We start from the raw sequence: 26,782 nt of genomic DNA, 5'->3' as shown, positions 1-26,782 counted from the left end.
CTCTCTGTTGAAGAGAAGTAGCGATTTGCGGGGGAAACTGAAGACATGATATCTGATGTGGAGACAGACCCAGAGGACCCGGATGCATTTTCAATAACCTCCCCACCCTGGCTCTCCCCGGAGTACCTGATTGCGTCATGAGACTAGAGAAGAAGGGCTCTTATGGGGGGAAAAAACGAAGCAACCATCCACATCCACAGCGGCCCTGCCCAGAACATCTGACCACAGAAAATCACCTGCACTTTAGAGACTATTTGAGTTTGAGTTGAGTTTATTTTATTTTTTACAGGGACAGTGCACATTAATCAACATTTCAGTAAAAGTGAAGGTTTTAGCCAGCCGCCTAATTTTCAACCGCAGTCCCTGAGCAGGTTATTAAAAACAATTACTATACAGACAATCATTGAGCAGTGAGCACACGCAGAGCAACATAGGACAAGCAAGACACAGCATACAGACAGAGCAACATCGCACCAAAAGCAACAAGACAAAATCCATATAGGCAAAAACGTGTTTCCACACCTCACAAGCTACAGACAACAGACAACATGGAATGCGGCAATACACCGCTAGGGATTATGTTCACAAATCTGATTGATCATGTCTTCATGTTTTTTGTGAAAGTGTGATAGGTGGTGCAGTTATGTGTGTCTGATGGCAGTGTATTCCATACATGGGAAGCTCTCAGAGAAAGCGGATTTACTGAAGGTGCAATTCTTTAAGGGAACTGTACAGTCACCTCTCATGGCGGACCTTGTGGGTCTGCTGCCATAGGTTTGGGTTTTCTGTTTAACAAACATTTTCACTGACTCTTCACACCTGCTATTCAAAATACTTTTTTCACTGACTCCCACTCACCCACCCTTACATTTACACTTGAAGTCAGAAGTTTACATACACCTTAGCCAAATACATTTAAACTCAGTTTTTCACAATTCCTGAAATTTAATCACAGTAAAAATGCACTGTTTTAGGTCAGTTAGGATTTATTTTAAGAATGTCAAATGTCAGAATAATAGTAGAGAAGGATTTATTTCAGCTTCTATTTCTTTCATCACATTCCCAGTGGGTCAGAAGTTTACATGCACTCAATTAGTATTTGGTAGCATTGCCTTTAAATTGTTTAACATGGGTCAAACGTTTCGGGTTGCCTTCCACAAGCTTCCCACAAAAAGTTGGGTGAATTTTGGCACATTCCTCCTGACAGAGCTGGTGTAACTGAGTCAGGTTTGTAGGCCTCCTTGCTCGCACACGCCTTTTCAGTTCTAACCACACATTTTCTATGGGATTGAGGTCAGGGCTTTGTGATGGCCACTCCAATACCTTGACTTTGTTGTCCTTAAGCCATTTTGCCACAACTTTGGAAGTATGCATTGGGGTCATTGTCCATTTGGAAAACCCATTTGAGACCAAGCTTTAACAAGAAATTTGTGGAGTGGTTGAAAAACGAGTGTTAATGACTCCAACCTAAGTGTATGTAAACTTCTGACTTCAACTGTACACACCACAGAACATCACACTCTTCTTTTTACTACACTTTATTACTTAAAATTTTTTTTTTTTTTTTTTTTACAAATTACTTGATATTAGGTATTTTTGGAGATGTTTCATTTTATAATTTGACATTTGAACACCACTTGTTCTTCTTTTTTGACAAATAAAAGCATGTTTATACAGAATTAGCACCCAGTAGTGTAGGGGGGTGTACCGATGTACGCTGAAAGTCGGGAAGCAAGTTCAGGGAGTGAAAAAATGTAACAAATGAAAGAACAAAACACACACAAACAGGGCACTGACATAGAACAGAAACAATGACGACTGGATGACGACTGGGGAAGAAACCAAAGGGAGTGGCATATATAGGGCAGGTAATCAAGGAGCTGATGGAGTACAGGTGAGTGTCATTATGCGCCTAACGCTGGTGACCGGTGTGCACCCTAACGAGCAGCCTGGTGACCTGGAGGCTGGAGAGGGAGCACACGTGACAGAGGGGGGGGGGGGGGGGGTTGTGACAATAAAATGTGTGGGTGGGGGGGGGGGGGTTGTGACAATAAAATGTGTGTGTGGGGGGTTGGGAGAGGGGGGCAGTGACAATAAAGGGAGGGCGGGGGTGCAGTAATAATGTTGAGGAGTGAGTATCAAGGTTAACTAAGTTCTTCCGGCTGGCATGGAAGTGGCTAGAGTCTTCAGAGGTGTAGGGATAGCTAAGAGTCTGAAACCAAGGTATTTGGTGCAGTGACAGAGGGAGTCAGAGCATCTTGTGTGTCAGTACCGCCACCATGCGTCGCACCAGGCATCGTTTGGGTCTGCTATTCATTAAGGCCTTGTTGACACTGGCTGTCACTCCACATCCATCATTCAGGGTCTGATAGGAGAGGACCCCACTTACAAACCCACCCAACCTTCTCTCTCCAGTCCAGGACTGCCCCTAATACACTGGGACTGGGAGGTAGACTAGACTACAGCACAGATACCACAGAGATAATAGAAACAAACAGTTGATACAGTACATTTGAGTCAGGGGAAGATGTGTCTTTGATACACAGTGGGACTGAGCTCACAGAGCAGTAAACTCACCTTAGTCAGTACCACTATCACTGCTGCAGTCACAGGCTAGGGGGGGAATCAGTTTGCTCTGATCTCACTCCTATTTATCACTCCAAGTGACACGATCACAGCCTGGAAAATCAGCTTTAAAGTTGGAGCTCAAGAAGGCACTCTCCCCGTGTTTCAATTAACTCATTAAGAAGCGTAGTATTTCCCTCTCTCCTGGTCTAATACTCTACAGTCATTTAGACAGAGGCCTCTCAGCTCAGGCTTCTCAGCTCAGTGGCACCTCCACCATCAGGTCCCCTAAGCAAAAATGACAGCGACAGAGAGGATGAATGAACCACACACACAAGACACAGACAAGTCCACGCACACCCATCTCTCTGTGAGGGTAATAGCAGCCGCTGTAGCACATTTCCATAAATTATCATGCCTGAGCAACGCAACACATCAAATGACATTTATGATCATAATAAAGCACAAAACGTAGCTCTTTGCATCACCTGAAAATCATAACCCTGTAATTAACATGGAGAAAAGCAATTTATCTGCGCTTCAGTGAGGCCTTGCAGCGCAGTCTCTCTCTCTCTTCCTCTTGGCACGTTTGGGATTGTTTTAATTATCTCATGGAATCATGGTTATGTGTCTTTAGCCTTCCCCCTCCACATATTTGGCACTCCATTACTTTGAATCTAAAATTAGAAACGAAAGTACACAACTGATTGGTCTACAATCTGCCTTCACTCAACCCAGAAGGAAGAATATATCAGGAACACAAAGAGAAGAGAAAGGTGGCGGGGGGCTGACAGAGCTGTTAGAAAGGATACACCTGATAGTCAGGGACATGATCCCAGAGTAACAATGTCAAATCAAATCAAATTTTATTAGTCACATACACATGGTTAGCAGATGTTAATGCGAGTGTAGCGAAATGCTTGTGCTTCTAGTTCCGACAATGCAGTAATAACCAACAGTAATCTAACCTAACAATTCCACACTACTACCTTACACACACACACAAGTGTAAGGGATAAAGAATATGTACATAAAGATATATGGATGAGTGGTGGTACAGAACGGCATGGCAGATGCAGTAGATGGTATAGAGTACGGTATATACATATGAGATGAGTACTGTAGGGTATGTAAACATAAAGTGGCATAGTTTAAAGTGGCTAGTGGTACATGTATTGCATAAAGATGGCAAGATGCAGTAGATGATATAGAGTACAGTATATATACATATGAGATGGGTAATGTAGGGTATGTAAACATTGTATTAAGTGGCATTGCTTAAAGTGGCTAGTGGTACATTTTTACATAATTTCCATCAATTCCCATTTTTAAAGTGGCTGGAGTTGAGTCAGTATGTTGGCAGCGGCCGCTAAATGTTAGTGGTGGCTGTTTAACAGTCTGATGGCCTTGAGATAGAAGCTGTTTTTCAGTCTCTCGGTCCCTGCTTTGATGCACCTGTACTGACCTCGCCTTCTGGATGATAGCGGGGTGAACAGGCAGTGGCTTGGGTGGTTGTTGTCCTTGATGATCTTTATGGCCTTCCTGTGACATCGGGTGGTGTAGGTGTCCTGGAGGGCAGGTAGTTTGCCCCTGGTGATGCGTTCTGCAGACCTCACTACCCTCTGGAGAGCCTTACGGTTGTGGGCGGAGCAGTTGCCGTACCAGGCGGTGATACAGCCCGACAGGATGCTCTCGATTGTGCATCTGTAGAAGTTTGTGAGTGCTTTTGGTGACAAGCCGAATTTCTTCAGCCTCCTGAGGTTGAAGAGGCGCTGCTGCGCCTTCTTCACAACGCTGTCTGTGTGGGTGGACCAGTTCAGTTTGTCCGTGATGTGTACACCGAGGAACTTAAAACTTTCCACCTTCTCCACTACTGACCCGTCGATGTGGATAGGGGGGTGCTCCCTCTGCTGTTTCCTGAAGTCCACAATCATCTCCTTTGTTTTGTTGACGTTGAGTATGAGGTTATTTTCCTGACACCACACTCCGAGGGCCCTCACCTCCTCCCTGTAGGCCGTCTCGTCGTTGTTGGTGATCAAGCCTACCACTGTAGTGTCATCCGCAAACTTGATGATTGAGTTGGAGGCGTGCATGGCCACGCAGTCGTGGGTGAACAGGGAGTACAGGAGAGGGCTCAGAACGCACCCTTGTGGGGCCCCAGTGTTGAGGATCAGCGGGGTGGAGATGTTGTTACCTACCCTCACCACCTGGGGGCGGCCCGTCAGGAAGTCCAGGACCCAGTTGCACAGGGCGGGGTCGAGACCCAGGGTCTCGAGCTTGATGACGAGTTTGGAGGGTACTATGGTGTTAAATGCTGAGCTGTAATCGATGAACAGCATTCTCACATGGGTATTCCTCTTGTCCAGATGGGTTAGGGCAGTGTGCAGTGTGGTTGCGATTGCGTCGTCTGTGGACCTATTGGGTCGGTAAGCAAATTGGAGTGGGTCTAGGGTGTCCGGTAGGGTGGAGGTGATATGGTCCTTGACTAGTCTCTCAAAGCACTTCATGATGACGGAAGTGAGTGCTACGGGGCGGTAGTCGTTTAGCTCAGTTACCTTAGCTTTCTTGGGAACAGGAACAATGGTGGCCCTCTTGAAGCATGTGGGAACAGCAGACTGGGATAAGGATTGATTGAATATGTCCGTAAACACACCAGCCAGCTGGTCTGCGCATGCTCTGAGGACGCGGCTGGGAATGCCGTCTGGGCCTGCAGCCTTGCGAGGGTTAACACGTTTAAATGTTTTACTCACCTCGGCTGCAGTGAAGGAGAGCCCGCAGGTTTTGGTAGGGGGCCGTGTCAGTGGCACTGTATTGTCCTCAAAGCGGGCAAAAAAGTTGTTTAGCCTGTCTGGGAGCAAGACATCCTGGTCCTCGACGGGGCTGGTTTTCTTTTTGTAATCCGTGATTGACTGTAGACCCTGCCACATACCTCTTGTGTCTGAGCTGTTGAATTTCGACTCGATTTTGTCTCTGTACTGAGACTTGGCCTGTTTGATTGCCTTGCGGAGAGAATAGCTACACTGTTTGTATTCGGTCATGCTTCCGGTCACCTTGCCCTGGTTAAAAGCAGTGGTTCGCGCTTTCAGTTTCACGCGAATGCTGCCGTCAATCCACGGTTTCTGGTTTGGGAATGTTTTTATCGTTGCTGTGGGTACGACATCGTCAATGCACTTCCTAATGAACTCGCTCACCGAATCAGCATATTCGTCAATATTGTTGTTGGACGCGATGCGGAACATATTCCAATCTGCGTGATCGAAGCAGTCTTGAAGCGTGGATTCAGATTGGTCGGACCAGCGTTGAACAGACCTGAGCGCGGGAGCTTGTTGTTTGAGTTTTTGTTTGTAGGCTGGAATCAACAAAATGGAGTCGTGGTCAGCTTTTCCGAAAGGGGGGCGGGGGAGGGCCTTATAAGCGTCGTGGAAATTAGTGTAACAATGGTCTAGTGTTTTTCCAGCCCTGGTAGCACAATCGATATGCTGATAGAATTTAGGGAGTTTTGTTTTTAGATTAGCCTTGTTAAAATCCCCAGCTACGATGAATGCAGCCTCAGGGTGTGTGGTTTCCAGTTTACAAAGAGTCAGATAAAGTTCGTTCAGGGCCATCGATGTGTCTGCTTGGGGGGGAATGTATACGGCTGTGATTATGATTGACGAGAATTCCCTTGGTAGATAATGCGGTCGACATTTGATTGTGAGGAGTTCTAGATCAGGTGAACAGAACGACTTGAGTTCTTGTGTGTTGTTATGATGATCACACCACTTCTCGTTAATCATAAGGCATACCCCCCCGCCCCTCTTCTTACCGGAAAGATGTTTGTTTCTGTCGGCGCGATGCATGGAGAAACCAGCTGGCTGCACCGACTCCGTTAGCGTCCCTTGAGTTAGCCATGTTTCCGTGAAGCAGAGCACGTTGCAATCCCTGATGTCTCTCTGGAATGCTACCCGTGCTCGGATTTCATCAACCTTATTGTCAAGAGACTGGACATTGGCGAGTAGTATGCTAGGGAGTGGAGCGCGATGTGCCCGTCTCCGAAGCCTGACCACGAGACCGCCACGTTTTCCCCTTTTTCGGCGTCGCACAGGGTCGCCGGCTGGGATCAGATCCATTGTATTGTGTGGAAGGCAAGACACTGGATCCGTTTCGGGAAAGTCATATTCCTGGTAGGAACGATGATGAGTTGACGTTAATCGTATATTCAGTAGTTCCTCCCGACTGTATGTAATGAAACCTAAGATTACCCGGGGTACCGATGTAAGAAATAACACGTAAAAAAACAAAATACTGCATATTTTCCAAGGAACGCGAAGCGAGGCAGCCATCTCTTTCCGGCGCCGGAATGTGACAGTGTTCTTAAACAACAACATAAGTATGATGATGGGTAATACCAAGAGAACAGCAAAGCTTCTCCAGAACATTCAACTACACTTGAAACCTTTTAGAAGTTGCGGCTGTCTCAAAAGTCAAAGCACTTATCCTGGTTTCTCCCTTCGGTTGATGCCACACACCCTCTTACAAGAGTAATGGTTCTGCACCATGGTAAACCTGATTTGTAGGAAGCAGATATTTTGTGGTTTTTGAAAGGTCTCTATTCCTGCAACTCTGGGGTACGGCATGACCAGACTGTACGTTCCTCTGTACGTTCCTCCATTAATTATAGCTGGCTGTAGATAGCACTATTGCATTATTAAACACAGCCATCCACCCGCGCATACCTCTCTCACTGTATAACTCTCTTTCCATCCCTTTTTCACTATTCCTCCCACTTATTCCTCTCTCTCCTCAACCCTCGCTCTCATTACCAACCTCCACTTCACTCTCCATCCTCTCCCAAAACCTCTGTTTCTATTCCTCCATCCAACTCTACCCTTATCGCTCCTTTCTTTACCCTTCCCTCATTCATCTTAGGGAGTTTCCCTGAGCTGTCCATCTACTTTCTCTAGTACTTATCCTAACCACCAGAACTCCCCCACTCATCTGTAGGCTCTCATCCATAAAGAGAGCAGGGAAAATCAGAGGAGCAGGTTTCATATCTGATTTAATACACAAAAGGACATGAGAAACACTCAAAGATCAAATCAAATCAAATGTATCAGTCACATGCGCCGAATACAACAGGTGTAGACCTTACAGTGAAATGCTTACTTATGAGCCCCTAACCGACAGTGCAGTTTTAAAAAAATACGGATAAAAGTAAGATGTAATTAAAGAGCAGCAGTAAAAAATAACAATATATACAGGGGGGTGCCGGTACAGAGTCAATGTGTGGGGGCACAGGTTAGTTGAGGTAGTATGTACATGTAGGTATAGTTAAAGTGACTATGCATAGATGACAACAGAGAGTGGCAGTGGTGTGGAGAGGGGAAGCGTGGGGAGGGGGACAATGCGAGTAGTCTGGGTAGCCATTTGACTAGATGTTCAGGAGTCTTATGGCTTGGGGGTAGAAGCTGTTTAGAAGCTTCTTGGACCTAGACTTGGCACTCCAGTACCACTTGCCGTGTGGTGGCAGAGAGAACAGTCTATGGCTAGGGTGGATGGAGTCTTTGACAATTTTTAGGGCCTTCCTCTGACACTGCCTGGTATAGCGGTCCTGGATGGCAGGAAGCTTGGCCCGAGTGATGTACTGGGCCGTGCGCACTACCCTCTGTTGTGCCTTGCGGTTGGAGGCCAAGCAGTTTCCATACCAGGCAGTGATGCAACCAGTCAGGATGCTCTCGATGGTGCAGCTGTAGAACCTTTTTAGGATCTGAGGACCCATGCCAAATATTTTCAGTTTCCTGAGGGGGAATAGGTTTTGTCATGCCTGCTTCATGACTGTCATGATGTGCTTGGACCATGTTAGTTTGTTGGTGACGTAGACACCAAGGAACTTGAAGCTCTCAACCTGCTTCACTGCAGCCCCGTCGATGAAAATGGTGGCGTGTTCGGTCCTCTTTTTCCTGTGGTCCACAATCATCTCCTTTGTCTTGATCACATAGAGGACGAGGTTGTTGTCCTGGCACCACACAGCCAGGTCTCTGACCTCCTCTCTATAGGCTGTCTCGTTGTTGTCGGTGATCAGGCCTACCACTGTTGTGTCATCAGCAAATTTAATGATGGAGTCGTGCCTGGCCGCGCAGTCATGAGTGAACAGAGAGTGCAGGTGGGGGCTGAGCACGCACCCCTGAGGGGCCCCTGTGTTGAGGATCAGCATGGCGGATGTGTTGTTACCTACCCTTACCACCTGGGGGCGGCCCGTCAGGAAGTCCAGTATCCAGGTGCAGATGGAGGTGTTTAGTCCCAGGGTCCTTAGCTTATTGATGAGCTTTGAGGGCACTATGGTGTTGAACGCTGAGCTGTAGTTAATGAATAGCATTCTCAGATAGGTGTTAATTTTGTATAGGTGGGAAAGGGCAGTGTGGAGTGCAATAGAGACTGCATCATCTGTGGATCTGTTGGGGTAGTATGCAAATTGAAGTGGGTCTAGGGTATCTGGGACCATAGTGCTACGGGTCGGTAGTAATTTAGGCAGGTTACCTTAGTGTTCTTGGGCACAGTCACTATGGTGGTCTGCTTAAAACATGTTGGTATTACAGACTCGGACAGGGAGAGGTTGAAAATGTCAGTGAAGACACTTGCTAGTTGGTCAGCGCATGCTTGCAGTACATGTCCTGGTAATCCATCTGGCCCTGCGGCCTTGTGAATGTTGATCTTTCTAAAGATCTTACTCACATCGGCTTCGGAGAGCGTGATCACATAGGCTTCCGGTACAGCTGGTGCTCTCATGCATGTTTCAGTGTTATTTGCCTCGAAGCGAGCATAGCAGTAGTTTAGCTCGTCTGGTAGGTTGGGGTATGTACGTACGGTCACTGTGGGAACGACATCATCGATGCACTTATTGATGAAGCCAACGACAGATGTGGTATACTCCTCAATGCCATTGGAGGAAACCCGGAACATATTCCAGTCTGTGCTGACAAAACAGTCCTGTAGCTTAGCATTTGCTTCATCTGACACTTTTTTATTGATCTAGTCACTGGTGCTTCCTGCTTTAATTGTTACTTGTAAGAAGGAATCAGGAGGATGGAATTATGGTCAGATTTGCCAAATGGAGGGTGAGGGAGTGCTTTGTATGCATCTATGTGTGTGGAGTATAGGTGGTTCAGAGTTCTTTTCCCTTTGGTTGCACATTATCTGATAAAAATTTGGTAAAACTGATTTTAGTTTCCCTGCATTAAAGTCCCCGGCTATGAGGAGTGCCGCCTCTGGGTGAGCGTTTTCTTGTTTGCTTATGGTGGAATACAGCTCATTCAACGCTATCTTAGTGCCAGCCTCTGACTGTGGTGGTATGTAAACAGCTACAAAGACTATAGATGAAAACTCTCGCGGTAGGTAATGTGGTCTGCAGCTTATCATGAGAAACTCTACTTCAGGCGAGCAATAGCTCGAGACTTCCTTAGATATCGTGCACCAGCTGTTGTTTACAAAAATACATAGACCGCCACCCCTTGTCTTACCAGACGGCGCTGTTCTATACTGCCGGGACATCGTATAACCAGACAGCTGTATGTTGGTATTGTCATCGTTCAGCCACGACTCCGTGAAGCATAAGATGTTACAGTTTTAATGTCCCATTGGTAGTTTAATCTTCCCAATAACTCGGCCATTTTATTGTCCAAAGATTTGCTAGCAGAATTGAGGGGGGTGGGGGTTTATTCGATCGCCTCAGACTCCTCAGAAGGCAGCCCGCCCTCCGGCCTCTCTTTCTCCGCCTCCTCTTCACGCAGATCATGGGGGTCGGGGCCTGTTCCAGAGGGAGCCATATATCCTTCTCCTAGGGCTCGTCAGAGTCATGAATGAAGAAAAAGGATTCTGCTAGTCCGTGGTGAGTAATCGCAGTCCTGATGTCCAGAAGTTATTTTTGGTCATAAGAGACGGTAGCGGCAACATTATGTACAAAAATAGTAAAAAAATAAGTTACAAACAATGCAGATAAACAAACAAAAAAAACACAATCGGTCGGGGGCACGTAAAACTTCTGCCTTCTGCTCCGGCGCCATACTACATTTGGCAATATAAAATGGCAAGATGCACCACCGAGACATCTGCACTATTATGACACTGTATTGAAGTTGACAATGTTCACCGTCTCAAAAAGGAACATGATGAAAAGAAAGAATGGACAAGAACATTATGAAAGAAAGAATGATTAAAGAAAAGCTCTCTGAAGAATGCCACTGCAGGAGAACAACTCCAAAGGGCAATTAAAGCCAGGTCCCCATTACCCAGTTCTTCTTCTCAGACCATCCAAAAAGCACAAACTACATGCATTGTCTTGAGCTACAGAGTACTGGTACTATTTGCAGGTGCCTGAAGAATATTGGTAAATACTATCTACTCTTCAGTCATGATAAAACAGTGCGGGACTTTCCTGGAATAGTTCCAGGAAAGAGAGTTCCAAAGATGTCACTCCAGGTGGGCAGCCCTTCCTGTGGAGTGACAACAGTGTCATTAAGAATGTTCAGATGGTGTGAGAGCCACTGGAGTTGCAGCACATCAACAGAATGCCTGGTAGCAGGTCCAGTACAGGGCGGTCTGTCATCCTGCAGCTGGCCTTCCTGTTTCACAGCTCTCAACTGGGTCAACATGTACAGGACCACAGACACACTGACACACATACAGGTCTCTGGGGGGTCTTTCTACGTAGTCCATTACATAATCGCATGTCTCTGAAACGAACAAAAGCAACACCACAGAAAGCAAACGGAGTCCCAATAGGATAACTATATCATAAGGTTATACAGTATCTGTCTGCCCTCATGTGATGTGTCACGACAGACACATCTGAGTTCAGCGTTTATTACAGAGCTTATTGCAGTCTTGTACAGCAGTAGATTTGCCCCTGTTGACTAGTTCCAGTAGATCAGTGTATGACGTGTCTCTCTCTCTCTCTGTGTGTGTGTGTGTGTGTGTGTGTGTGTGTGTGTGTGTGTGTGTGTGTGTGTGTGTGTGTGTGTGTGTGTGTGTGTGTGTGTGTGTGTGTGTGTTGACTGCATGGAGGGGGAGTCAGACTTAGCAGTGCTGAGGAGAGGGTGAGAGAGACATGTTATCACCCTGTCTGACCTTGTCAGATAAGGGCCTTTACGCTGCTCATACACCTCTCCTTCACATGGTCTCTCCAACTACATCAATCTCTCTCCGCTCTACATCTTCCTCCTCCTTCCTTAACGTCTCTTCATGCCTCTGCCTCTTACTCGCCTTCCACTCCTTTAAAGCCTCAGCAATTTTAATTTGATATGGCAAAAGAGAGGTGAAATTTTAAATGATGGATAAGTTGTTCTGTTTGAGACGCCGTTTGTACTTTCAAGGGAGGAAAAAACAAACCAACTATGTCTTTTAAAATGATATGGGTTAAGGGATAGGAGCTGGTGTGTCTATAAGGCAGAGGAGTTGGTTCTTTGCATGATTCCACTGAGGGTTGTCTGGGCTGCTTGGACTTCCTTTCAGTCTGGCTGGCAGGAGGCTGGTGTGATTAAGTGATTGGGGGGTGATGTGTTAATCACGTGATTAAGTCGATTCTTATAAATTCATTTAATCCAATAAATTGAACTTTAGGCAGAACTAAGCTAGGACTTTATGTGGGTCATATTAGGTGCAAATACGGTTATCATTCTGTAGCTTGTAATACGTATTATTGATTCAAAGTAAGTATTTAAAGTACATACTGATGATATTCAGTAAAGTGCAGACAAGATGCAAGCGAAGTTGCAGGCCGTACTGTATGTCAATACTCAAGTCAACAAAATGTACCTTCTTCCAGGATATTTTTTCCTCAAAATCACTAGAAAACAACCACACGAAAAACAGCACACACACACATCAAACAAAACACCAAACTAAAAAGATCTGTGGAAAAGTTTGCCAGGAAAGCAAGGGCATTCCCTCTCACTTCACTCCGCTATGTATCCCAGAATTCCAATTGTGTATCTAATATTTGTGATGTTCCTGAGGAACCCTTTAAAGCAAGGCTCCCCTTACTCAGTGCTAACTCTACCTTACAAACAGCCTGGGGGACAAGAGAAAGAAGAGCATCAGATCAGCAAAAACATTAATAAAGTCCAAAGCATACTATTTATTATGTTACCATAATATTTGCCAACCTGTCGATTCAGTTAGACTTGTATTGCATATTCACCCCTCTAAAATACAGTATGACACTGTTCTTTAGATTCACAAATTCAATCAAATATATCATTGCTGTCTGATGAAAACCTAATCTTTTCAGGAAGTTGAAAAAATGACCATACAATTATGAAACTTCAGAAGCTATTTTCAATACATGTTCTTGGTCCTAGAGTCATGAAATGTTCAGACAACATTAAGGGGAGTTATTGCTTTTAATAAATGTAAAAAAGTTACAATTTGCAAAAATGTTGTTCTATTTCATCAGACAGTGGCGTTATACTATCTGATTAATAAAAGTTAGAGAGGTAGAGCAGATGAACACTGACATAAACAATAAGTTTACAATTATAGTTCTGTACTTTTATGGATCATGGCCGACGAAATTGGCTGATACGATTTTCCTCATTTCCCATGAGTGTTCATTACACAATCCGTATAGCTTCTACAGCACTTACCTCTCCTAAGGAGTAAGATGGAGAAGCTCATCTTCCATTACTCACTGTATCAGACACAATATGAGTCTAATGAATGCTGTTAGCCACATCAAAAAGCACTATTTATAGTTCCATTGGGCTCAGGTTGAATCTACTCAGCGTTAGCTAGTCTTGTGAACAGCTTTTATCATAGCTGTTAATTACATCTTCAGAATTAGACTTCCTCCAAATCATCAAGGGAAGAACAAGAGTGAGGCAACGAGATCAATGGGAACCCTGTTCCTTCTGCACGACGCATTCTTGTTTGAGCTCGTATGGAACAACCTCCAGTAGGCTCAGTCTTTGAAAATGATCAGGGAATGTGATGGATCCACAATTAACATTGGTTTCAAGGTAGGACTAATGAAAAAGAAAAATGGTTTTGAAGGCTGATCTTTAGTCTTTGCACATACTATCTGAATAGACGTATTAGTAGTTCATCAGACTTCTTTGATTATTTTACAAATTAGTCAACTTTCAGTCATTCCTCCTTAGAATAGTGGGGAGAACAACTAGTAGGAACTCAGAACACGTATGTGCTGCCTTCTCCCCATTTTTCTCTGTCACTGCTCTCTATATACTCTTCCCCCATCTCCATCTCCAGCTCACAACGTCTTCCCCTGTCCTCATTCTCCTCTGGCCTTAGGTTAAGGCTATGGCACTTCAAAATCCGTTTCACTGGCAAAAGGTGATCAAAAGACATAAAAGAGCCAGATAGAGAGAGAAACAGATACAAGAGAGAGAGGAAGAGAGCGAGGTAGTAAGAAGCAGGCCACTTGTAAGAAGACTATGCCATAGGTAAGTGCAATCTTAGAAAAAAGGGTTCCAAACGGGTTATTTGCAGAGGGATAGGGTTCTACCAAGAATCGTTTTGATCAGAACAACACTTTTTGGAAGACAAGAGTTCTTTGTAAGTCAAATGGTTCTAGCTAGGACCTTTAACATCCTAAGAACCGTTTTTGGAAGAAAGGGAAGAATTCTTTGGAAGGCAAGAAGGGTTCTACATAGAACCATATATAATATTTCCCAGCATGCTCTATTGCAGGGAGATCTTCTGAATTGTTTGTTTTACTGTAAAACTGTATATGTGTTTTTGCATGTACATTGATTGGTTGATAAATGTTATGCTACACAAAGATAAATAACATACAGTTTTCTAAACTAATCAAATTTGTTAGTAATTGGATTTATTGCACCCGTTATTGAGATGGTTGTTCCAGTTTAGATTGAGGTATTCTCAGTATTCAATCATTCTGAATGCAGGTGGCGGGTGATTAACAATTCCACTTGTTGGATATCCTAACTGGCTGGATCCAATCGGAATTATACATCACTGTGCAAACCAGGAGATTCCTAACACCACTATGTTAGGGTATAACTAGGCCCTCAAAGAAAGACCTTATGATATACAGTATGTAATGTACTGTCATAAAGAATTACATTTGAATAAGGCTGGTGGGTATGTTGGAAATTACAAGATTATGTTATAATACGTTTACTGCATCAAATGGTTTTATGCAACAGAATAGAGGGTTCTTATAACTCTATTGTGTCTGTGTGAACTGAAAGTGGGCCTCTGGGAGATAACACTGACAGGAGATTTACGATGTCTTTGGGGATACCGCATTCCAGAGCATGAGTTATTGGGGGAGATGGCTCCAGTATGGAGTTGCGGGGCCAGACACTGGTCTCTACACAATGCTAACTGTTTGTTCAGCAGATACTGTCTGCTGTGAATTCTAAGTATCTTCATACAAATCTTAACATTGTGACCCATTCCAATCAATCAAGCAATCAATCAAATGTATTTATAAAGCCCTTTTTTACATCAGCTGATGTCACAAAGTGCTATACAGAAACCCAGCCTAAAACCCCAAACAGCAAGCAATGCAGATGGAGAACCATCTGTTGTGTGTCATGTAGACTGAAGGAGGATGGACTTTGCTATAAAATGCTGTGGCTTAAACCAGCTCGTTGAGTTCTCAGTGAAAATAAATGCAGTTGACAGTGAGAGGACGTTTTTTTTTCTTCTGAGTTTAGTAAGAACCATCCAAAGATAAAAGGGTTCTCGGTAAAAGCCTTTATAGACGCTTCTAGACTGAACCCTTCATCGAGGGTTCTAGGTAAAATCATATAAAGGGGGTTCTTTGAAGAACCCTACACATTTATTTCTAAGAGTGTAGTTTCTGGAATACAGACTCTTCTATGGGCATGAATAAATCAAAATGACCTGTATTACAGGATCACAGTACACTCCCACAGTCTGCACTAACATCCAGAACACACTCACCACACAGTACACATCAAATCCCCTGAACCTTTATATATGTGCATGGAACAGAGAGAAAAAGACAGGATTTAACTCAGGGATGAGAGCGAAGAAGTGGAGGACACGTAATCCTATAGTGAATGAAAGAATATTTAGTACATTTCATCTGTTGGAAGGATGGCATAGAATAGAGAAAGACCAAGTACCAACGATATAGAACAGAGAGCGCAAATGAGGAGAGGGTATGATGGAGAGGTGAAATGTGGAAGAGGATCAGCTGTTTTTGAAAGATGATGAAAGAAAAGGGCATGAGTGCCTCAACTGAAGGAGGAAATAGAGGATAAATAAATATTGACTAAAAGGAGAGGAATTAATGGAGGAAAAGAGGGTCCAACAACATCAGAACTCTTCAGAAGAAATGAGGGGATGGAAAGAACCATTAATGCTTGTTGGTCTTTTTCACCAAACATGCATATTTAGGCCCATATCCAGAGTGTGACGTGTGCTCCCTCTCCAGCCTCTAGGTCACCAGGCTGCTCATTATGGCGCACACCTGTCACCATCGTTACGCGCACCTGCACATAGTCAGACTCACCTGGACTCTATCACTTCCTAGATTACCTGCACTATATATGTCACTCCTTTTGGTTCCTTCCCAAGGCGTAATTTTTTCTGTTTCATGTCTGTGCGTTGTTCGAGGTTCTTGGTTTGTATTATGTTACGTTTATTTATTAAAACATTCACTCCCTGAACTTGCTTCCCGACTCTCAGCACACTCGTTACAAACAGGGCAATACCAAAACCAGGACAGTGAGAATAATTCAAACCCAGAGTTTAGCAAAATCCTACTCAGGCGACATACAGTAAAGCCAACCTATTGCATTTGGCTGTAATACAGTGAGGAGGTTTTACTGCTCATAAACTACAAGAAACAATAATCATATAGTAGCTGTAATGTCATCATCTGGTGCGTTTTATTTCAGGGGTCATTTATGGCCTGATATATTTACATAAAACTATTTTAACTATTATGTAACACCAACCATTCGCTAACTTGAGCATCACAAATTGAGCGTAAATCTGTGCTAAAAGCCCATAAAGCAATCACGACTTTCCCCTCTTGTAAAGCAAGAGAAGTTCACCTAATGGCTCTCCAGAGCTGCCAGGGAACGATTTGACTGTTACACACAGCAAAAAGTAATGGACCTCCTAGACAGACAGTGTGGGAATGATTAGAGTGTTACACAGTTAAAGTTAATGAGGCTCTAAAGTGGGCCAGGTATGATTTGACTGTGGTGAAAACAGTTAACCTGAACACACCTCTATAGTAATAGGCCACCCCGGTGACAGAGGAATAATTTGAGTGTTTACAAAAAGTTGACAGCCAGACAGGCAGTTTTATGCGAAGGCGATTGGCTGACATGTATAAGATGTCCATTTATAGTGTGTCTGGTGACAGACAGGGAGGGACAACTGAGGGATAGAGGGATGGAGAGAGGTGTGAGCCGGAACAGATGGAGAGATGTCTGGAAACCAAGAGGTGTGCTGTCATGGCTTCCGATTTGTTGTCTTTGTTAAATCACCTTGTCACACTAACATAGAGGAGCTCACTGTGAAGAATCTCTTTCTTTCAACACCATAGACAAACTCTGAAGGTGAGTGAGGATAAAGATTAAAAGGGTAAGAACAAATTCATTGTAGATCATTGTTGTTTGTCAAACTAAGTTGAACCCTGATTGTCCCCCTTGACAACTTTCAATCAATAACTGTGAGGAACATCTGTGGAATCAACGCCGTTGATTGAGATTTACTGCACATAAACAGACCTGCACACAGCTCATTGTTGTCAAGCTGACAGTCAGTGTGGACCTCAATATCCATGAGATGACATTCAGGTTACAACCAAAGCCAGGACTCCTGGCTGAGGTTGATGACCTGATCACTCACCTGATGCTCTGTGATTGGAGAACGTCTGGGTCGGTGGCGTTGAGCAAGGCCACAAAACTTCCCAGGGGGATGTTCTCCATCTTAGTGACCTGGAGGGGGTCGGGAAAGAAGACGGGCCCCTCGTTGACGTCCAGGACAGTGATGTGTACGGTGGCCGTAGAGCTGGAGCCGTAGCCCACATCTGGCACCAGGGGGTCCTCGTTCTCCACCTTGATCAGCAGCGTGTGGAACACTACACTCTCATAGTCCAGAGGCTGGGGAGAGAGGAGAGAAGTAGAGGGAAGGAAGTGAGAAGAGAAAACATGTAAAGAACAGAAAGGAGACGATGGATGATAAGACCGGTAGGACAGCAACAAAGAGGTGAAGGGGAGAGAACATTTTTAAGAAAAAGTGGGAAAATGGAGGACAGCAGCAAACTAAGTAAAGGGGCAAACTGCAGTGTGCTTGAGAAAAAATATACAATATTACAGCAATACTACAGCTATTCTGTAGTCCTGTATCCTATATATATTGCTAAATTGTATGGATTTATTGGAATAATGAGAGCAATAAAAGCTATGAGTGTTACAGGATCTTTAGGGTGCAACCTGTATGTTCATATCTCCAGTGAATAGGCCAGATTGTGCAGTAATATCATCATCCACCCTGCCTGTTATACTTAAGTGATAATGCCCGAGAAGCCGGTGTTTGGAGGATATATTGGCACGGGTGTTGTTAGGCCCAAGACAAAGTCGAGGGCCAGCAAACCGTGCCAATATGTCCTCCAAACATCGGCTTTGAGGGCATTATCACTTTTATACAACGGGTTACATTTTTACATTTTAGTCATTTAGCAGACGCTCTTATCCAGAGCGGCTTACAGTAGAGTGCATACATTTTATTACATTTTTACATACTGAGACAAGGATATCCCTACCGGCCAAACCCTCCCTACCGGCCAAACCCTCCCTAACCCGGACGACGCTATGCCAATTGTGCGTCGCCCCACGGATCTCCCGGTTGCGGCCGGCTGCGACAGAGCCTGGGCGCGAACCCAGAGACTCTGGTGGCGCAGCTAGCACTGCGATGCAGTGCCCTAGACCACTGCGCCACCCGGGTTACCAACATATTCAAATAATGATAGACATATTTTCATTAAAAGCACATTTTCTAGGGTTGCTAGAGAAGTGACCCAGTCATTCAGTCTTTTTGTTCTGTATCTATGGAAACGACCCAGTCGTTCGTTCTAAATGTTCCATTGCCATACTGGCTGGCAACGTTCTTATCCCTTGCTTGCTAGCTAGTCAACTACTGCTAATTTACAGTCACGTCAAAAAGTTCAGCCAGAATAACAGAAAAGTAGCTGCATTTGCATTTGTTTAAGCTTTTTTCTAGTGACATTTATTTAGATTCATCCATAACAATGAGCTAATGAGGTGCGATTTTGCCTGGCATAGAGAATGTGCTCACTCGTCAGGACACTGTTGTTCAGAGGAGTTCGCCAACAACACAGTTACAGTAACACAATCATTTCAAACTGAAGCGGGAAAGACTGCCAATTAGCTGCGTTTCGTTTTACCTTTTTTTTCAATTGAATTTCTTTGTATATATCCATAAAAATTATGCCAGCTGATTCATGATTTCGACTGGCTGAGAAATGCTGCCTGCCTTTCTGTCTCGTCCCGACTCCCAACACGTTCATTACTATGGGACAGCTGGATATCTAATTTGATTATTAAAGCAATGTTGCAAATGTCGGAGAGACAGACATTAAGGTTTATACAAATCTCCGCTAAACTAAATGTTAGTCTAAAAGAAATGGGAGATAATGTCTAGATGCTTTTTATAGTGGAGGTCAAGTTTATACATTGCCTGGCTGGGTAGATGAGACAGTGGATTGCGCAGTCAGATGGAACAGAGTAAATAGGCATTTTAACATCATAGATTTAGCTGGTGGTAACTTGTGGAAGGGACACCAGCTGGAATGCGGTTTTAACCAATCAGCATTCAGGAATAGACCCACCCGTTGTGTAATGATACCACAAACAATACTTGGTTTAGCTCATTCATCATTAAGAGGATTGAGAGAGATAGGAGAGTCATTTGAGAGATAATTGAGAGAGATATTTGACCCTTTGCTAAGACCCGCCCCCTATACTATTGCAACCTCGGTCAACATTTTCCAGGGAAGCCCAATTCCCCTTTCAAACCACTATAGCAGGGGTGTCAAACTCCTTTTCCCCCAGGGGCCACAATCGTTCTTCACAGACCGCACTTAAATACTAATATATTTCCTTGCCATCAAAATCTGCAACAATCCATTGCTTTTGGAATTTCTGATGATCCCTGACTGCATAGCTTTTGTTGCGATGACTGTTACCAAGCTGGACAGAGTGAAGAGACTGTCAATGTAGGTCCATTATTTTCAATTGACCCCATCCATCTTTAGACATGTTGTACTTTAATAAAAGAGGTCAAGTTTTTTCTGTGAGCCAATAGGGTAACCAAGGTAACCATGGAATGTTTTCCCCCAAGGCGAGCGGGGCCGTGACATTATATCTAATACTAACTGAGAGTATTGTATTTTTATACAATCACAATGCTGTCAAAGTGTGTTCTTAAAGAGTCGATTGAATGCCACGCATGTCACACGTGACGTCATTTTGAATTTTGAATAGCTCCCCGTGTGTTTATGCTAGAGGCTTACCCGCAGATCAATACCCTCTTTATGCCGACATGAAGCTTGCTCCTATTCCTTAACATGGGGCTTGTGAAAGCAGTGTTTTTCTACACATAGGAGTCCCTGAATGCACTTTGCATGAATTCAAAGCTACTAACAATTTTTGGAGCTAACAGTGCTCTCAAATTGTTTGCTGATGTCGACAGTAGATGAGAGAATTATATTCCTAATATAGCCAATTTACAGTAGCTCGCCAATAGAGGGTGCCAACAGAAATTATTCACACCCTTTGACCTTTTCCACATTTTGTTGTGTTACAGACTGAATTTAAAATTTATTAAATTGTCACTGGCATACACACAATACCCCATAATGTCAAAGTGGAATTATGTTTTTTTTTTAAATGTTCCACAAATGAATACAAAATGAAAAGCTAAAATGTCTTGAGTCAATAAGTATTCAACCACTTTTTTATGACAAGCCTAAATAAATTCAGGAGTAAAAATGTCGCTTAACAAGTTACATAAGTTGCATGGACTCACTCTCTGTGCAGTAATAGTGTTTAACATAATTTTTGAATGTCTACCTCATCTCTGTACCCCACACATACAATTATCTGTAGGGTCCCTCAATAAAGCAGTAAATGTCAAACACAGATTCAACCACAAAGACCAGGGAGGTTTTACAATGCCTCACAAAGAAGGGCACCTATTAGTCATTTATTTCTAAACAAGCAGACACTGAATATCCCTTTGAACATGGTGAAGATATTAATTACACTTTGGATGGTTTATCAATACACCCAGCTACAACAAAGATACAGGCATCCTTCCTAACTCAGTTGCCAGAGAGGAAGGAAACCGCTCAGGGATTTCGCCATGATTCCAATAGTGACTTTAAAACAATTACAGAGTTTAATGGCTGTGATAGGACAACACTGAGGATGGAACAACAACATTGTAGTTACTCCACAAACAAACCTACTCTGAACAAAAATATAAATGCAACATTTAAAGTGTTGGTCCCAATGTTCCATACTCACAAAACGCGTATTTCTCTCAAAGTCGTTTTAGAGAATTTGGCAGTACGTCCAACCGTCCTCAATACCGCAGACCATGTGTATGTATGTCATCGTGTGGGTGAGCGGTTTGGTGATGTCAACGTTGTGAACAGAATGCCCCATGGTGGCGGTGGGGTTGTGGTATTGGCAGGCATGAGCTACGGACAACGAACACTTTTGTGTCACTAAATTGAAATGTATTTATGGCAATTTGACTAAATTGAAATGTACAAAATTTCACTAAATTGAAATGTATTGATGGCAATTTGAATGCACAGAGATACCATGACAAGATCCTGAGGCCCATTGTCGTACCATTCATCCGCCGCCATCACCTCATGTTTCAGCATGATAATGCATGACCCCATGTCGCAAGGAGCTGTACACAATTCCTGGAAGCTGAAAATGCCCCAGTTCTTCCATGGCCTACATACTCACCAGACATGTCACCCATTGAACATGTTTGGGATGCTCTGGATTGATGTATACGACAGCGTGTTCCAGTTCCTGTTAATATCCAGCAACTTTGCACAGCCATTGAAGAGGAGTGGGACAACATTCCACAGGCCAAAATCAACAGCCTAATCAACTCGCTGCATAATGAAAATGGTGGTAACACCAGATACTGACTGGCTTTCTGATCCATACCCCTACCTTTTTTGTATATGTATATCTGTATTCACAGTCATGTGAAATCCATAGATAACGGCCAAATAAATGTATTTCAATTGACTGATTTCCTTATATGAACTGTAACTCTGTAAAATCGTTGAAATTGTTACATGTTGTGTTTATATTTTGGTTCAGTACAATTAACAGAGTGAAAAGAAGGACACCTGTACAGAATAAAAATATTCCAAAACATGCATCCTGTTTGCAACAAGGAAATAAAGTAATACTGCATAAATGTGGCAAAGTGATGAACTTTTTGTCCTGAATAGAAAGTGTTATCTTTGGGGCAAATCCAATACAACATTACTGAGTACCACTCTCTATATTTTCAAGCATAGCGGGGGCTGCATCATGTCATGGATATGCTTGTAATCTTTAAGGACTGTGGATTTTTCAGGATAAAATGGAGCTAAGCACAGGCAAAATCCCAGAGGAAAACCTGGTTCAGTCTGCTTAAAAACTAAAACACAAAGCCAAATGTACACTGGAGTTGCTTATCAAGAAGACAGTGAATGTTCCTGAGTGGCTGAGTTACAGTTTTGACTTAATTGTAAATTGAAAATCTATGGCAAGACCTGATAATTGTTGTCTAGCAATGATCAACAACTAATTTGACAGAGCTTGAAGAATTTTGAAAAGAATAATGGGCAAATGTTGCAGAGACTTACCCAGAAAGAATCAACAGCTGTAATCACTGCCAAATGTGAATCTAACACGGTTTTTTTATCTAAAATTTCTAAAAACATGTTTTCACTTTGTCATTATGGGTTACTGTTTGTAGATGGGTGAGAGAAAAAAATGTGTGTAATCCATTTTGAATTCAGGCTGCAACCCAATAAAATGTGGAATAAGTCAAGGGCTGAATATGAATACTTTCTGAAGGCAATATACATTAAGAGAAAACTAATCATAACTAACTAGCAATGTTTTCAAAGAGAGCTAGCTAGCCAGCTATGCAACAATAGTATAATTTCAGAATCAAAAAAGACTTCAACGGGCTCTGTATTTCAGGTGTCATAGTATTTAGGGGGTTCACTCAATGCTCTAGAATGTAGGGTGAAAAAATTGGTCAATTTAAGAGGGTGCTAATAAATGAATGTCAAAATGTAGTTTTCTTTGCACTATGTCATTGTAAATCACATACAATAATTAATTAGTTTATTTTCTACAATATTACAACCTATATTATAACTATAATATAATGCTTGTACTTAACAGTGTTGATGAAATAAGAACGCTAGTTTGTTGTGACCGTTGCTAGTTTAGACTGTGCCGCTCTTGGTTGTAGCTCTCCCATTATCGGCATTGGGAGATGGTAACATTTGGAGGTGTTTCTGCACTTTGGACCAATCAAAATCAACATGATACACTCTTCATTTTCATCTCCAGATCCTTGGCTTTCATTGGCTATATTGGTGATCAATCTAAGATGAGAGGGGCAAAGGGAAAGACTCCGAAATACACCATGAAAACTGGAACAGATTGCTTTCATGAATGGTAGATATTGAAATTCAGTCTGCTAGCTTAGTAAAAAAAAAATATACATACAGTATATATATATAAAGGCCCAATTTTGATTTGTATTCCCCGGATTTCATTTAGAAAAAGACCATGTTATCACGCACTAACCTGCAGCCACTAGCTAACCCGAATGATGCTAAATTCTCAGAGTAAATAGTCTAACATTTTAACCATATGTGGTAGAGACAGAGTTTGGACTATTGTTTTTCTGATGCAATTCTCTATTGAATGGACATTTATAAACCTTGAATGAAAAAATAACTTTAGGGGTGAACATCCTACATAGTTGTGAGTGCCCCTGTTGCACTGTTCAATTATTTAGCTATTTAAATCATGTATTTTTAATGACAACTCTCAGTTTTTCCATTTCCCTCATCGGATCCATGGGTTTTAAACATAAGCTTATCCGAGGTGTTGGACTTGACGACAGTTTCTATCCACAGGAGCGCTGGAATTGGTTGCCCAAATCTCTGGGGCAGGGCTTAGCGAAGGGTCAATTGAGAGAACTTTAGGGCCCTGTGGTTACCTTGACAACAGAGAGCATGCCCTCGTTGTTGTCGGGGTTGGTTTGGATTTCGAAGTTCTGAGTGGGGTCACCGTTGATGATGGAGTAAATAGCTCGCCACGCCCCAGTCGCTGGGTCATCTCTGTCATCCACCGTCAGGTTGACAGCCACACCTGTGGAGCCCTCGTCCACATTGGCCTGGAACTGGAGGGACAGACAGAGACAGAGGGACGAGACTGGTCAACACTTGTGTCATTATAGAGGTATTGAACTGGACACATAGAGACATTACTGGTTATCACACATTTATTATAAACAGGTGGTTTATATTCAATGGCCTGGAACAAGACACACAGACATTACTGGTCAACACATACAGATAGCAGACGTACGTTCAACAAGGGAAATAGTTTGCAAACGTAAGCTAAAGTTAACTAAGACATTCCATTCCATTATCATCATCATCATCATCACCTCAGTTGACTTGGGACTGACAAGTGAGGGATAGAGTATGGTGTTTCTCAAGATAGGTTGCCCAGTCTGAATCCCGCTCCTCTCGAAGTGACTCACATCTAGAGGCTATTAAAAGCATAACGTTTTATCTCACTTACATCATTTACATCTCTCAAGTGCTATTGAGTTGAATCCAGTGTCAAACTCCTCTCTCTGGAGCGGTTCGAGAGCTTCAAGTGTCCACATCACTAAGGCTCTATCATGGTCCACACACACCAACACAGTCGTGAAGAGGGCACGACAACGCCTCTTCACCCTCAGGAGGCTGAAAAGACTTGGCATGGGCCATCACCGCTTGGTATGGCAACTGCTTGGTATCCGACCGCAAGGCGTTACAGAGGGTAGTGCGTACGGCCCAGTACATCATTGGGGCCGAGCTCCATGCTATCCAGGACCTCTATACCAGGAGGTGATAGAGGAAGGCCCTAAAAATGTTAAAATACTCCAGCCACCCAAGTCATAGAGTGTTCTCTCTGCTACCGCACGGCAAGCTGTACCGTTGTACCAAATCTGGAACCAACAGGACCCTGAACAGCTTCTACCCACAAGCCATAAGACTGCTAAATAGTTTGTTAAATCGTTAACCAAATAGCTACCTAGAGTATCTGCATTGACCCTTTTTGCATTCACTTTTTTGACTCAGAGTACATGTGGTCAGGGGGCACTGACACTGTGTCCCAAATTAAAATTAGAATTAGAAAACCTTATTGTCCACTCAATTTGAAAGTGTATCTTTGGCTTCATCACAAAAAAACAGACATTAATACAACATCATGAGCACATCATTCTCAAGATGAATAAATAAATCATACAAAGTGCTACAGTGAAGTTCACTGAGTGTACAAAAAACCAAGAACACCTGCTCTTTCCGTGACATAGACTGACCAGGTGAAAGCTACAGTATGATCCCTCATTGATGTCACTTGTTAAATCCACTTCAATCATGTAGAAGAAGGCAGGTTAAAGAAGATTTTTTAAGCCTTGACACAATTAAGACATGGATTGTGTATGTGTGCCATTCAGAGGGAGAATGGGCAAGACAAAATATTTAAGTGCCTTTGAACGGGGTATGGTAGTAGGTGCCAGGCGCACCAGTTTGTGTCAAGAACTGCAATGCTGCTGGGTTTTTCACGCTCAACAGTTTCCCATGTGCATCAAGAATGGTCCACCACCCAACGGACATCCAGCCAACCTGACACAACTGTGGAAAGCATAGTCAACATGGGCCAGCATCCCTGTGGAATGCTTTTAACAACTTTAACAACTAAATATTAGGAAGGTGTTCTTAATGTTTTGTACACTCAGTGTATGTTGTGACATTGGTGTAAAACCATAATCATCATCAAGTGATCCCCACCCTATTTATAGTGCACTACTTTTGACCAGGGTACATAAGGTGCCATTTAGGATGCAGACTGTGTGTCTGTGAATGCCAGGTTAAGCAGTCTGAGGGCTGCACTGAGGCTGTCCGGGGTGAAGCAGCACTAAGGCTATCCGGTCTGAAGCAGCACTGAGACTGTCCGCGGTGAAGCAGCACTGAGGCTATCCGGTCTGAAGCAGCACTGAGGCTGTCCGGGGTGAAGCAGCACTAAGGCTATCCGGTCTGAACCAGCACTGAGACTGTCCGCGGTGAAGCAGCACTGAGGCTATCCGGTCTGAAGCAGCACTGAGGCTGTCCGGGGTGAAGCAGCACTAAGGCTATCCGGTCTGAAGCAGCACTGAGACTGTCCGCGGTGAAGCAGCACTGAGGCTGTCCGGGTGAAGCAGCACTGAGGCTATCTGGAGTGAAGCAGCAGCAGCAATCATTTTTTTATATGTAAGTCAGCGGGACTCAACCAAAAAAACAAGTTTGTGTGGAAAGAAAGAAATACAGACGTGCATGCATGCGAGACAGCTCTATCCTATGCCCTTCCCACAGAATCTCCATTTGTTTCTCATTGTCACTCCTACCCTATTGTTGTAGAGAACCCTTAATCTGATTCATATCAGGAATGTATTCTGCTTGGCAGCCACTTTGTTGTAGTGTGCATTGTGAAGCACAGGAATACTCTAGGAGCCTTAATGCATCTAGCCGAAAGCAATTCCCTCTCTCTCTGTCAGGACCATTATTGTATCACAGTTTACAGAGTAATCTATCAGGCACACAACGCCCTGTTTAAGGACAGTGCTGTATTCCAGATGATGGTGTATTCTGTCAGGATGGTATTTTGGGTCACAGATTACCGCTCGCTCTTCCCAACACACCATGCATTGGTTGTTGGAACAAAGCCCTTTCAAAAACAAACTTTACACAACTCAGTCATTTAGGCTACAGAGGACAGAAGCAAAATGTTCTTCTAAAGGAGAGAAAGAAAGAAAAAGAAACAGAGAAAAAGAGGGAATGAAAAATATACCTGGGGTAACACAGCTAGTTTACAGACCTAACCCTATTCTG

At 43.4% G+C, this 26,782-nt stretch overlaps 1 protein-coding gene across 1 annotated transcript in view; it reads right to left on the bottom strand.

Annotated features, from left to right (window-relative positions):
• Positions 1 to 26,782, bottom strand: part of cdh13 (cadherin 13, H-cadherin (heart)) — a 526,046-nt gene that overhangs the window by 73,873 nt on the left and 425,391 nt on the right. The window contains exons 9-10 of the mRNA XM_071326199.1: positions 23,857 to 24,039; positions 17,419 to 17,672 (exon numbers count right to left, since the gene is read on the bottom strand). Of these exons, the coding sequence (XP_071182300.1) occupies positions 17,419 to 17,672; positions 23,857 to 24,039 (437 nt within the window). The remainder of the gene's footprint in view (positions 1 to 17,418; positions 17,673 to 23,856; positions 24,040 to 26,782) is intronic.

Source organism: Salvelinus alpinus, chromosome 9 (genome assembly GCF_045679555.1).
Source record: "Salvelinus alpinus chromosome 9, SLU_Salpinus.1, whole genome shotgun sequence".
NCBI classification, from domain to species: domain Eukaryota; kingdom Metazoa; phylum Chordata; class Actinopteri; order Salmoniformes; family Salmonidae; genus Salvelinus; species Salvelinus alpinus.
This window is presented reverse-complemented; position numbering and strand designations above follow the sequence as displayed.